The sequence below is a fragment of the Myzus persicae genome, unplaced genomic scaffold, assembly GCF_001856785.1.
Source record: "Myzus persicae strain clone G006 unplaced genomic scaffold, MPER_G0061.0, whole genome shotgun sequence".
Classification (NCBI taxonomy): Eukaryota; Metazoa; Arthropoda; class Insecta; order Hemiptera; family Aphididae; genus Myzus; species Myzus persicae.
Genome location: NW_019102994.1, coordinates 78,494 through 93,987, shown reverse-complemented (window position 1 = coordinate 93,987; position 15,494 = coordinate 78,494). Strand labels below are relative to the sequence as shown.

The 15,494-nt window shown below is 28.2% G+C and overlaps 1 protein-coding gene across 1 annotated transcript; it reads left to right on the top strand.

Moving 5' to 3' along the window:
* The first annotated feature begins 7,178 nt into the window (after nucleotides 1-7,178).
* On the top strand, nucleotides 7,179-10,158 carry LOC111033544 (52 kDa repressor of the inhibitor of the protein kinase-like). The gene is made up of 7 exons (XM_022314328.1): nucleotides 7,179-7,661; nucleotides 7,964-8,155; nucleotides 8,224-8,622; nucleotides 8,691-8,943; nucleotides 9,016-9,270; nucleotides 9,404-9,693; nucleotides 9,753-10,158. Exons 1-7 carry the CDS (start codon nucleotides 7,392-7,394, stop codon nucleotides 10,110-10,112), a joined length of 2,019 nt encoding a protein of 672 aa, XP_022170020.1. The 5' UTR covers nucleotides 7,179-7,391; the 3' UTR covers nucleotides 10,113-10,158.
* Nucleotides 10,159-15,494: the final 5,336 nt, after the last annotated feature.

Sequence of the window (15,494 nt, the reverse complement as noted above, 5' to 3'; positions counted from 1 at the left end):
TACGAAAATGAGTTTCACACTCAACAACCCCCTTTCGACGTGCCTATATCCGTAATCAAAATAATGTTTGAATATTAATATTCACGTGGGTGCGTATCCTTGGGTTTGATGCAGTGCCATCTTCTTTTGTGGTTGCATCAACCACGTGCTGTTTGAAAATTAAGTTTAACATTTTGAATCAGTGCTTGTTTGGTATGGGTTTATCGAGTGAATGTGCAGTTTTAAATGTGTTCGTATGACTGGAATAGAGCCAATAACAATGGCTCGTAACTATAAAGAAATTAATGTGACAAGTAACTGAACTTCTGAACAAATACAAAACTAAAAAAAAATGCCTCGAAATCTATTAATTGTACAATTTATTTATGTAAAACAATATTTATTTTAAATGATTACCTTATTGATTATATTTATTCTATTAGGGCTTACATAAATTATATTATATCTTAACTTCATCTTGCATGGAGTTATTATTTTTAATTTTTAATTTTTTTTATCAAATATATTTGTAGATTAATACCAAAGGTATTACAATAAAACAATTTATAAACAAATTTTAACTCTATCATAATCTTAACACGTCTTAAAAAAACTTAATACCTATATTTGAACGTTTATAAAATTAATTTAATTTAAAAAAAAAAAAAAACACTAGCAAATATTTCAGCAATTATTTTTCGTTAACACTTAGGTAAAGTAATTTCCTAAGGCGATGAATAACATCAAGGCACTCTAATATAAATATAAAAGAAGCGAAAAAACCATAATATGCCATGTTATTGGCAATTTAAATAAATGCCTTATATACATGTCTACATAAAAAATAATATTTGAAAACCCCACCGTTATTCATTCATAACTATTTTGAAAAATAAAAAAAACCAAAATTCTGAAATTAAAAAAAGGTTATTTTTTAAATCGTTCAGAACGACCACATCAAGGTTTTTTACAATCGTTATATTAGTCGTTTTATATATTATGGCTGTCCTCGTTACTATCTTTAGTAAAGTTAAACACCCTCTCCCTTTCGTATTAAAAATATCCACTAGATGAAACATATTTCGTGAGCAGTGTTTAATTTAAAAATATAAAATAATACAATAAGTCCGTTTAAAATGGAAATTATAATAAGTAATAACCAATATTAAAAAGACATTAAGTGCATATAATTTAATCACTTGAGAGTGCATTTTACATTATTTTCCTGGTTAACCAAATAAAAAAGCAATGCAAGATATAATGTGATTTCCAAATAGGTAATATATTATGCTAAAATGTCTAGTGATTAAAATCGAATACTAAAATATTGAATATTCATCAGAAATTATTTCTATTTTCAGTTAAATTGTATTTATATAATATATTCATAATAATATGTTAATTTATTATGTAGATGCAATTCATCTTAAAAATATAACTTATGCATTAAATAAAGAATAATGAAAATACATTTTAGTTTTAAGTATATTATTTGGTATATATACATATAATATACTGTATGGCATATTTATTACAATTATTTTAGAATAATATGGTGTTGTACCACAAGTTATTTATTTTAATTAAACTTTTAACAGTTACATTGAACGGTTAACTTAATAAACTTCTAAAAATTGTTTGTAAACAAAAAACAAATTTTAAGTTGTTAGCTAAATTTATGGTTTAAAATATCTCATATTATAAAACACATAAAGTGGGTACACGGGAGTTTTGTAATTTTACGTTAAATAAAAATATATTTTATAATCATTAAGATAACATGAAAATAATATTAAACTCGATAAATTCCATTATGTTATAGTTTCAATCTGTTAGTCTTCTTTCAAATATAATAGTATAGACATCAATTTATCCAACAATAAATTATTTTTTTACATAACTACCTATCATATAAAAAATGTTCAAGGTTAGGTTAAAATACCTATACCGTATGTTATATAGTGGATAATAGATTTCTCAGTTCTATTTGCACGAAATCAATCAATTTTGATCCCATTTGTTGGACCAATAAAATTTCAACATGATTAAGTTAAATTAATTGGCACGTACCAACAACGGTAACCTATCGAGTAACTGCACTTATATTATTACTATTATTCGGTATTCCTCGCCGAAACCCCCTGATCTGAGAAGGTTCTCGGGCATTTATGTAAATAATTTCGCTATTTGGTAGCTATACGCTTCTCAAAAGACGCCTTTATTGGGTGCCAGCGATGATGATGAAAATGGTTATGTAAATTTCGAAAACCCAGTAAGTGCGATCCAACAGCACCTAATGACGTCGTCGCAGTGGAAAACAATACACAATATGTGCAATGCCTACTACCGAGAGCAAACAAAAGCGCTCGGCTATACAGAGCATCGGATGGTGGAAGCAGTAGTGGTTCGGAGTCAATTTGCAGCGTAGATCCGAACCCGCCTTATTTACAATACGATTGCACGCCCAGTACACCCAGACAATATTTGGCATAATGAAGGATTCAAACGGGCGCAATCAGTTTGAATCTGATAAAAAAAAAAAAAATAAGCACGAACAGAGCGGGGAAGAGAGAAGTGAATAAGTAAATAAAACTAGAGATAAAAAGATGCAAAGGTATAAAACAGCACTACACCCTTTGGTTAGAACCTACAATATTTGCACAGCTCATATATTTTAACGAATACGGTGCAGTCTAAGGCTAGACTACTGCCGCCGAGCGATGCAATTAGTGATGGACGTCCGGCGTTTGTATACAGGTATAGTACGTGCAATTATTATAGAATGCATTAATGTACAAACAATAAACATATTTATCTGCTCGTTTAAATAATGTGCTATAGTTGTACCCGAGACATTCAATCCGTACCGACGGGTACTAATGTTTTTTAAAAAATAAACGTTTACAATGTGTCGTCGTCCAGCGGGCCCAGATCGACCAAAGTGCAGACGGTGCGCGTGCACTTGATCTCCGAATGAATGTGCCGTACCCAAAGCATTATTCCAAGTGCCACTAATAATTACGTAGCATTAAATAAACACATCATATTATATTATCGTACACGCGTGTGTAAAGTGGCCTAGTCCGGGAGCCGAGGGGCCATGCCCTCCCACCAATCAACCGTATTTCATGTCTTAATGATTTTAAATCAGTAAGTCCATACTCCACAGACAAGTATAATATAATCTATAACGAGTACGCCTGTTGTACCCATGATAATTTGAATATATGATGTGTAATTAATATAATAGATCCATACACATTGTATTTATTATATAAATTATTATTTTTTGCATTTCCCTCCATGCCCTCTTTTCAGTGTTTTCACTGTGTGCGCGAATTTAAAAAAAAATAAAAATATTTTTAATAACATTTATTAGACGAGGAAAATCTATATGTAGACATGTTTTTAGAAAGTATCTGCCTCAAATTGTGTAGGTCTCGTGCACATATCGTAAATTTTAATCAATCTGCAGGTGGTTCTATATCTATCTGATAGTGGTTATGATTTTTGTTTGAATTTTAAAACTGTTAATAATTTTCATACTTTACTTCACATGACGCTTTTATAACATTCAGTTGTAAAGTTACAAAATATTGTAGGTTGCTTGCTTCTGAATTTCCGAAATCATTGTGAAATGTATCTAAGACCTCCAGTACCGGTTTTCCGTGTCGCACACCATCCTGAGAGTCACGTCGTACGTCTCTGATCACTGATTTTGTGCGAAGACTCAGCATCGTTTGAAATTGTATTGAGGTACAGTACCAACGTCTATGACATAGCACCTATGCCATCCAGCATTTATACAGTGCGATTATTTACGTACTAACGACACGAGTCACGGTAACATCGACGCTGCTCGTCAAAATAAAAATCGATTTTCGGCAGGTAACTATAGAACTGACGAGCCACACCTCGCCAACGGGTGCCGAGTTATTTGTAGTAATGCTACTCCGTGCATGACATGGGCTTAGTGAACCGGAGGAAATATGGACTAACGGCGATAGTCGTTAAACAATAAAAAAATTGATAAATAAAAAAGAAAAATTTTACCAGGGTGTATAAATTGATAATTATACACGATTATATCGCGATAGCTTTTCGTGTTTAAAAAAAAAAAACTTAAAAAATTGAATAGATACTGTCGTTCAATATTCGAAACTAAATCCGTACATTTAGAGTTATACTTAAAAAAAACTTCATGTTTTGTACACGTTCGTGCTAGTTTAAATGCAAATGCATTGTCAACGAAATCAACTAAACAACTGTCATTATAATAAGACGCTTCCCTTGTATTAGGTACCTACTGTTCCGATTCTCGTTATCTAATATGTGTTCATCCCTTTTCCTTTTTTCTGACAGATTTCTTTGAAAGAAATACAAAACTACTATAGAAAATAAAGTTTCTTACCCTCGTTGTATGGCTTTGCATAAAATCCCTTTCTATTACGAATTCGACTGCGCACAAAAATAGTTAACAACTATACCCACCTACTATCCATACTGCGATTGAGTGAACCTCAAAGTTAAGTTTATCCCCTGGTTATTTTTGGCACACATTAAAATTTAAAACCCAACCAAAAGAGAATGTTATTGGGGTGATTTATCGAGTCACTTATAGGAAATCCTCCACGTTTGACATCGCAAGTTCGTAACTTTGAATTCATAGACATTATGTTAAGTGTACACTGTACCTATAAAACGACTACCACAAACACAAACCTATGTAAATCGATAATAATAACTGTGAATCAACCCAAACATTACAAAATATAACGATTTTATTATACCTTATACACAATTATTATTATTATTATTATGAACTAATTATTTTATATTTTTTTGGATTAAATGAGTACTACTTTTAAAATTTTTAGAACATAGTCACTTAATAATAAATAATACCCAAACTAAACATAAAATATAAGTACAATATTGGTCATTTCTGAATTGTTTTTAAAAAGGGATGAAAATGACATTAAGATTAATAATCATTCACCATGGTATACCACAGTGTTATAGAAATAAATCTAAGAAACAGTTTAAAAACAATCTCCAAACCTTTAGTTTTACCCTGCTATCCAATAGTCACCTAAAGTACTTGGAAAAAGGTATTTGAGCAAAAGTATTCAAATACTTTCTCAAAGTGTCAAAGTATCTGTATTTAAAATCAAATACTAATTTTTGAATACTTATCATTACTGTTTAATGTTTATATATTTTCTGTTTTCATTTTAATCTTAATCGTCTAAGAAAATAGGATCGTTTATTTTTTTTTTATGCATTTTACTCATCTGAAAATTCTAATACTTAACCAAAAAAATAGTTGTGTGCATTTTGATACTTATATTAAATGATAAAGTGTAAAATTATCTATAAGATTAATGTAAAACATGATAATTGGTTCTGTTGATTTAAAAGGTAAAAAAAATATTAATAAAAAAATTGAGAGTATTTGACGGAATTGGAAAGTATTTGTATTCATACTCTAATACTTTTAAAATAACTAATAAATATCTGTAACTGTACTTGAACCCTTTCAAAAAGTATCTTTTACAAGACTGTTTTCCAACTATATCAGCTACTGTAAGTCCAATACAATATTTAATATTGTAATGTCTTTCCTTATTTATCTTATACTAATAATTCTTCTTTGAAATCACATGAGTTATTTTAAACTAAACAATATATATAAATAATCTTGATAGACCAATAAAAACAATTAAATCAAAACAGAAGTTTAAAAAACTTAATTTAGTTTCATAATAAATAATTTTATTCTACTCAGGATTTACTGTGGAACCAATGTATATTTATATATTTCGTTGGCATGCCAAAAATAATACGTTTATCATTGTATCATATAACTGGTGAGTGTTTTAGGATATTATACGTTGGCACTTTATTAAAAGAAAATACGGCTTTCTCTCGTTTTTTTATTAACCTTTTCCTGACTAAGAAACACATTTTTATCGTACTACTTTGACGTTGCACGATAATAAAATGGATACTGTCAGAAAAATGAAATATATCAGTTTCCTGGTAAAAAATTTGCACTAGCCTAAAGATTTATATAAAATATACTACCCTAACCCTTCGCTGCAATCAAATTGTAATTATGAGTTTAATTTTTGAATTCCCTTTTTTGACATTCAATTACTTTTATCTCAATGCTTTTTTTTTAAATCTAAACATTGTTGTTGTAATTTTTATAGACGTACCTAAAACCGGCGAAAACTCAGGAAACTAGTATTATTTCTCAGCGTTATAAAAGTGAAATAATAAGTTAATTTTGTAAAAATAAATGATTTGATTATGCATATGATATTGATAAGTTTATTTGATATTTTAAACTCATCACTTACTAATACGCTTTATTTTATTTGTTTTGAAGGTGGTTAGGTGAGAACAACAGTTTTTTTGCAATAGGATTAGGATTTTAATTTAAGGAATAAAAAGAATATACTATATTAAATTAGTGTTTCTCGTGTAATGAGACTATGTAAAATATTAAATAAAATATAAAATGAAGTAGAATGAGGATACATTTAATATTAAATAAGATACAATGTTTTAAATATTGCACAAAGTCAATTATTACTAACTCAATAAAAAAATTAAAAAAGGAATTTCGACACTATTGAGTCGTAACTCGTGAGAGAACCATGACTGAGCCTGGGTAAATCTACGACTTAAAAATATTTGTTATGCTAAATTAGTATATAATATAGAGTATAGGCAATAGTTTTTTTGCCTGCTAATACGCATAGGCGTAGAATGGTGGGGGCTAAGGGGGCTATAGCCCCCCCAGAATTCTACTAAGCCCCCCCAGAAATTTTTGTGAAATAGTTTACTGTCTTATACAGTTATACGTCCATATGTGGGAACTGAAAACATTTTCTATCATTTATTTTGATATCCGAAGAATACTTTATTTGATAATTCAAATTTTAAATTATTCATTTATTTATACATTACCTACAATATCATATCGACATTCGACATCAATAACAATTATTATATTTTGTTGTATACCTAGTTCTATCTTCTATATTATAAATTAGTATATTATAATGACGTTATCGCCGTCCATCGATGTTTCTGGAAAAAATACTTATAGTGTTTACTGTTTAGGTTAAAAATAGACAGCGATAACACAGCGTTGACGATACGAGAGTATTCGTTAATGGTAAATCCGCCAAACCTGTAAACAGTAAACACTAAACAGTATAATGGTATAACTATTAACTACAGTCTATACTCTATACTATATACTCTGATTATTTTATAGCAAAATAAGTTTTCACCGTGTTCTCATAATCTCATCTTACGTACTTACGTTCAGTTTTTCTTAAAGTGCATTTAAACATAAAATATTTTTTTTTAAATACCCGCAAGTTTTAAAGATCGCGATGTTTAGTATATTTAAATTTAATAAAGTAAAGACCACGATTAATAACCCACCCGTTAAAAATGCCATTCAGACCACTAGTGATCTTGATAAACATGCTGATGAAGAATATGAAGAAGACAATCCAAGTTTTAATAGTGTTGACAGCGCAGAGGAAGAATCCAGTCGAGGAAAACTAATTGTATCCACTTGTATAGACTCAAGTGATGTAAAAACTTTAAAATTAGATCTTGGAATTTTAGACTCTGGACCAAAACAACCGATTTTAAAAGTAAATATTATATTATAGTTTTTATTAATTATACAATAGATAATACAAGATATTAATGATATTATACTTTTTAATTGTGTTATCTAAAAATTTTAATTAATTGTCTGAAAAATATAAAAATTATTCATAGAACATATTATAGTATCTATAATTTAGTATTACGTTTAAAATATTAATTAGTAAATTAATACTAAATTTAATTACATAAATTAAAATGTAATAAATATAAGGTATATGTACTTAATTAATAAAACTACTCAGTTTTCACATTTATTTTTTTTTTCACAATTACTATTTTTCAGAACTATCCAAAAACACTTTTTGGAAAGCAAAATCGATCATTTTCAGATGGCTATTTTAATCAGTATTCATGGTTAGAGTATAGCATTAAAATTGATGCTGTGTTTTGTTTTTGTTGCCGAATTTTTAATACAAATAATATTTACATAGCTGATAATACTTTTACAAAAACTGGATTCAGAAATTGGAAAAAAGTAATATTGTAATTTTTTATTGCACATAATATTGTATTTAACTATTAATTTTTGTTTCTCATGTTTAGCTAAGTGGTAATGGTTCCAAGTTAATGAGTCATGAAAAATCAAAATGTCATTTAAAATGCATGGCAAGTTGGTCTGGATATTTAAGTGCGAAATCTATTGGTAGTGTAGTAACACAAGTTTCAGCACAAAATAAAAAAGAAATTATAGAAAACCGAAACTATGTGTCTGAAAAACAAGATGCACAGACACTTGTTAATACTATTTTTCAATTTCTTGAGCATTCAAATTTGGGAAATATACCAATATTTGCACAGTCCTACGATGGAGCGAGTGTTATGAGTGGTAAAAGAAATGGTGTCCAGAGTAAACTTCTTGAACGATACCCATGCGCTATTTATACGCATTGCATGGCCCATAGAATAAATTTAGTTGTAGTAGACATGTGCAAGAATGTTGAGGTAATTTTGTTGAAATATATAAAATATAAATTAATTATTTTCTCTAAAATTCTTTGTTTTGTTTTTAGTATGCAAAAAGTTTTTTTAACAGTCTGGAAGCATTATACGTATATTTCTCACGACCATCTACAAATAAAAAACTAAAAGATATGCAATTAAAAATGGACATTAAAGCATCTTCTATTATTCGAATTTCTGATACTCGCTGGGTTTGCAGGTATAAAAACTGTAAAGCTGTTAAAGATAATTTTGAAGTGATACTAGAGGTTTTGAGAGAAGAAATTGATGCTAATAGTAATCTAGATGTAGCACAAGCAATAGGTATATAATCTGTTTGATATTTTATTGTAATTTTGTTGTTATTAACATTTTATTTTATTTTTAATTAAAAAGGAATTGAAGCTATGATAAAAAAAGGACATTTTATACTATTTTTAATTATACTTGAAGATATTTTAACAAAAATCAATATTCTTAGTAACCTAATGCAAGAGAAAAAAGCAACTTTGGGAAAATCAGTAAATTTAATCAATAGTATTATAAAAACATTTGAAAATGACCGTTGCTCAGAAAAATTTAAAACTGTGTGGACAGAAGTTATAGCATTGGCTAAAGAGTTCAACATTTCATTAGAAATTCCAGCTAAATGTTATTTAAAAATATTTATAAATTATATTTTATATTAGAACGAAAAGATAGTTTTTAACCTTAATTGAGGATTTATGTTGAAGTATTTTATGTTTATAATATATCTTTATATATTTAATTTGATACTTCACAGGTTCCAAACGTAAAAGAAAAGAAACAACAAATTTACAAAACTATTATGTTAGTAATACTACTGGTGCTGAATGTTCTTATGCTAATGTAGATGAACTCAATGAAGGAATGAATGATGAAGACACCCAGTTTGAATATTGGAAAGTTAATGGTTATTTTAGGATACTTGACTGTGTTTTATCAGGTTTGAGAAGCAGATTTTCAACAGAAAGCTTGAAAATTGGACATAGTATTGATAACTTTATGAAGTTAAAATATGATGAAAGTTTACATTTTATTGAACATTACGAGGTTAGTAAAATACATGAAAATACATTATATTAATGTTAATATAAGGTTTTTGTTTTTAGAATGCTTTATGTATTGAGAAAGACCAACTTAAAGCTGAAATGCTAATTATGAAGAACTGTATTAATAAAGATGATTTTGACATAGATGCTCTTGTATCAGAAATCAACAAAAAAATTTTTCCAAATTTATACAAGCTTTTACAAGTAGCACTTACAATTCCAGTAAGTTCTGCTTCTTGTGAAAGATCATTTTCGGTAATGCGGCGAATAAAAACATGGCTACGAAATTCTATGTCTAACGATAGATTTTCAAATCTATCATTACTTCATATTGAAAGGGACTTAGCTAATAATATAACATCTGAAGAGGTTCTAAATATATTTGCGCAAAAAAGCAGGCGTTTAAACCTTACAATATAGTAATTAGTAATAATTTCCTATTTAAAATGTTTTTTTTTTAAAATATTTAATTCAAATACAAAATATGTATTTGATAATAATATGATGTATGGTATATTATTTATTTATATTTTACTTAATAATGTGCTTCTTTAGTCCTTTTAATATTTTGTTCCTTTATATTTTTCTATAGTTATATTTGTAGAATATAATATTATGTTCTGTACCTGAATCATTATAGCCCTTATACAAAGTGATTCGCAAGCAGTTTCGGCAGCGTCGTTGATACCACAAAAAAAAAAGGCTATAGCCCCCCCAAAAAAAATCATCACGCTACGCCTATGCTAATACGTTTTATATAATTCCACCATCAGAGTAATTATATTTTTGATGTACTTAAACGATTATTATAATTGATCTATACCATGACAAGACAATACATTTTTCAATGAACATTTAAGCATTAAAGTTCCGATATGTATATTATCTTTAATGTCTAAATAGTGTTTATAGTTAATTTCGCGAAATTTAAATGTATTACAACAATATAATATTTTACCTATTATATTACATGATAATATCATAACAGTAATCGTCAGAATAATATATGTAATATATCCATATCATTACACTATATAATACCTACTATTACTTTTAGGTGTGAATATTTATTTTTAGACTCTTAAAATATCCCCATTTATGCATTTAAATATAGTCTTTAAGTAATAAAAAACTGATTTGTATAAACATTGAATTGATAAACTCCCTCGGTTTGATATATATTTTAATATGTAAAATAAAATATATTACAATTTTAATAAAAACACATTGTATCCAATATCTTAACTATATAATTTAATTAAGTATATTATACCTAAATCATAAAATAAATAAAGTAGTTAATGATAATCATAATTAAAACATTTGATTTATTAAATTGAAAAATTTAATATAGTATTTTATTAGTTAAAATGTTTAAATTGTCTACATATTATTAAAATACATAAATAGTAAGGCTGCTTAAATGGTAGAAGATTAGTTAAGCTACTCAATTAAAAAGACTTACTAATACATGTCTTAAATAAATAGACATTATTTTTATAAATCTATATTTATTAAAACGTTTAGCTAATCTTCATGTTTTTGATAGAATTAACTATGTGGATAAATTAGACAACGACTTGAGCAGACTATGTGGATTACATAAATCCTATTAATGGGTTGGATTAGGATTGTTTAAATATGTTATCGATACACACGAACGAGAAAGTACCTACGATTATCTGCATAATATAATTTTAAAACTATATCACTTGGTCTAAAATGTAAAATATAACAGAACTCCGAGCTCTTCGAAACCGTTTACAAATAAAAATATGTGCAAAAGCGATTATTGGACGAATAATTATAAATTACAAGTATTGGCTATGACTTTTTAGTTGCTACTTAAATGCAGCAAGCATTCTATAATAACAACGTTTTTTTTTTTCTTGATATCAGCTATCTTGCTTACAGAATAATGTTTACCGATTTAATCTAATAATATCGTATAGGTAATAAGCTCATTTACCGTATACTGTAAGTTGTCCGTATATAAGCTGCTTATCTGAAATTAGATCATTTGTTTATCATTACACTGGGACGTAAGTCACGTTGCATAACAATTAATACGTTTCACTGCGACTAATTGCATTCCGATGGCGTAGCCCCAGGTGGCGGACTCCGGAGTGTTGTGAGAGGAATAAAAAGAGAGAATATAAAAAGAGAGGAAAAAAAATCTACGACGATGAGGAACGTGCGTTTGACATGGCCTCGCGACTTGGAAGACAAACAAAAAAATCAGTCAAGTTTATTTATTGTTTTTATCACAATTTTAATTTGTGTCTCCTGCTTATGATAAATAGCCTCTAACCGGCACACACGTGTGACAAATGGTAGCGTTTATATTGTGTTAAAATGAAAAATAAATATATGAACGAAACGTACCTATACCTACTATTGCGCAGACATATTTACGAGACTCGAGCTCCGATTTTTCAATCTAATTATTTTAAAACGCAATGCACAATGCCCACAACCCGGGAGCAGACCCCCCCCCCCATAAGTTTTGTGTGTGTTTTATTCGCGTGGCAATTAAAGAGTAGCAGCGTAGCTCGGCCATGTAGATGAGACATCAGATTTGCCCTCGGCGAAAGTACCGCGAAAAGATAATAATATTATTACGGTCGTGTGCATTATAAAATAAAAAATAAAATAAAAAAAAAAACGGCAACACAAATAAGGAAAGGTAGAGATCTCGATTAGGATATTGCATTTAAAGTACAGATTTTGAGCAAACGAGTTAAAACAACACGAAGATTCCGAAAAGTAGATACAACTTTAAAACTCGATCCGCGACTCTGTGCTCTGTGGCCAATCCAGCACTTGCCTTTTCCTCGCTGTTTGTTTTAACCGGAGCATATGGGAAAACTTTCATGCAGGTTTACCATTCGAATTATACAATATTGTATCGTAACTTTTATATTTAATTTCGGAATCTCGGCGCAATGATTTGTGTTTTTGTTTTATAATGATGTGTGTACAAATGTTTGTTTCCGTCGCCACCTTTTTACGCAGTTCAAATTCTTCAACGTTCGACTTTGAGCGATGTTTCCGGTGGAAAATTAGATTTATTTGACGGAAGTAGTAGAGAAGAAAATATCTTATACTTTTTTCAGATAATAAGAAAAACTAGAAAAAAAAATTAGGGAAAACGAAAATATTAACAACACAAGCACGCAACACTAGACCGAATCAATTTTATTTTCTGTATCAAACAATATTAGGTAAACCAAAAACTGATCATACAAAACATAACACACATATTACATCTAAAATTAAATGTTTCAAACTTTCGATGAAACTATGATAATATAATCTCTCATAAATCCTGTAACATACACATTATTCACTCACTTGCTTCCGTGCATACCTACTTAATCACGAATGTTTATTTATTTTGTGCATTGATTTACACAACTGAATCAACTCATCTGTGCTATCATTATCATACGTATTTACATTAAAGAGTGTTTTTAAAGCGGGATCAACTGAATTATTACGGAAGTGTATTTCGAATGTTTAAAAAAGTAGAAGAAAGATTCACTTGCATTTTGTTTGTGGCATTTTACCTTTTAAGCTTTTCAGGAAAGTTATATATTTGCATTTCAACTTAAATCGTATGGCTCCATGGTGGCTTTTAGATAAGTTATTCAATGAAATCTAGTAGACATTTTATAGTTATCATTTTACACCAACATCTTTCAGAAAAAAAAAACTTTTAAAATTTTGCATTCAAGACATTAGAAAATCCTTAAGGCAGCTCGAAATATACGACAAACTTCTTCGTTATTCAGATGTTTTAATTAGTATATAAGCCTTTTAACAATAACTTTTTCTCCATCTACTATAATTTTTACGAAATTGTTCATCCTTTCGTGACAACGCTGATGTTTTATGCATTTTTGCTTAACTCTTGGCTTATCCATTATGGTAATTTTATACTCCAATACAAGCCTAATTGCAAATTTTATGAAATTATTCCTTTGCATTCATTTGTTATTTGTGTGTAAATCGATAAATTAAAATTAAAAATTATGCTCGAAAGTCAAAACTTTGTAATTAGAATCAAAAGATATATTGTCATGCAATGTACTTAAAAGTACCTAACAAACATTTACACTTTTAAATTATAGTCAGAAGTTACCTTTGACGAGTTATTTTCAGGAAAATAAAAAATAAATTAAATTAATTCCTAATTGATAGTCAATAAGTTTAACGATATCATGATATTTAAATTTTACAAAAAAGAAAGTAAAACCGATTCAAACAAAGCAGCTATTGTTTTCTAAATGAGTTATATTTGTAACGATTTAAACAGGTATCTCATAATTTTACTTCAATATTACCAACGTTGTAACTTACAATATAATTAATTTTAATTGGGCACAAGTATAATTTTGCCATTAGTGTAAAACTGTCAAGCATTTAGTGATATGACTATCTTCTCAAATCAAATAATTCATGATATATGTATATTCAAAATCAACAAATTTACGTATTTCACAAATAAACATTATGGTATCACTATGGTATTATATAGGTACTAAAAAAAATGAAAATAACTGAAAGAGTGCGTAAAATAATTCCTGTAAATCGCTGTAAACCACTGTCACAGTCGTGATTTGTAGAAAATAATATTTTGTTTAATCAAATTTAAAAATTTAATTATTCTTTTTAAGATTTTTAATTTGTTATGCATGATAATTTGACTTTTACTTCAATCAGTTAAATTAATAAATTTAAATAAATGCATTATCATTTTCAAATCTATGTTATTGTAATTCTTCACTTTCAACATAGTTTCAGTTAAAATTAATTCTCCTCATATTTTATTTGCTATACTATATAATTATTGTTGGTTTTATTTTGTATATAAATTGAATAATTTACCCTTTTTTGAACACATAAAATAAAATAATACACCATAATATAATAAGCAGAAATTTAAGCACCTACAGACAAAAGGACAACTTAATATAATTATCAAGAAAATGAAAAAAGTTTATTATTAAATGTACTTACCTATTTTTTTATACTTGTAAATACGGGTTGAGGAAATTTAATTTTGTAAAATTCTTCATATGCATGAATCTACATAAATAATACATTTCGAAAATACCATTGCATTCTTATATTTATTATGTAGGTACATTCCAAAATTAATGCAGTACACCGAAAAAGAGGTGAGAAACTTTCTGCTTTGCATATAAGACAAGTATAGTTTGATGATTTGATTGGTTAAATCAAACCTTTTAGAATATAATTCACAAATATTTTAGTAAATGACAATTAAGATTAACCACATTCATTGCGGTGACTTAATCAAATTACGAGGTACACTTGAAATCAACTATACAGCAGAGCGACTTACTCGGTTTTTAATAAAATACAATCTTGTCAACTTTTCTTATTTCAATCGACTGCCCTTCTTCTGGTTATATAGAATATAAGAGCATTTCTTGTTTTCTTGTTAAAAGGTACCCATTTTTAAATATCCCATTACATGAATTGAGTACCTATAATAAACAATATCAATAGATGAATCTTTGATTTTTTTATAGCATTACGATTACATAAATCAAGTCCAAGTGATAAAATCTCACTGCAGTCCTTCATAGTAGGTCATAATAAAAATATGATAGGCGGTTCAATGTATAGACAAAATAGGTACATTACCCAGTTAAAGGTCGAATTATGAATTAAAACTATTTAACTATGTTCACTTGATTTATAGTAACTTTCGTACTTAGCTATATAATTTATTGTTTTATTCTCGAACATTAATAAGTAGTTGACTTTTTT

What these genes read in the sequence shown, in the direction of transcription:
- LOC111033544 (XM_022314328.1), top strand. Translation starts at nt 7,392, where the DNA reads ATGTTTAGTATATTTAAATTTAATAAAGTAAAGACCACGATTAATAAC. An exon ending in CAAAACAACCGATTTTAAAA is followed by an intron (nt 7,662 to 7,963) that starts GTAAATATTATA and finishes ACTATTTTTCAG; the next exon opens with AACTATCCAAAAACACTTTT. An exon ending in ATTTTATTGAACATTACGAG is followed by an intron (nt 9,694 to 9,752) that starts GTTAGTAAAATA and finishes TTTTGTTTTTAG; the next exon opens with AATGCTTTATGTATTGAGAA.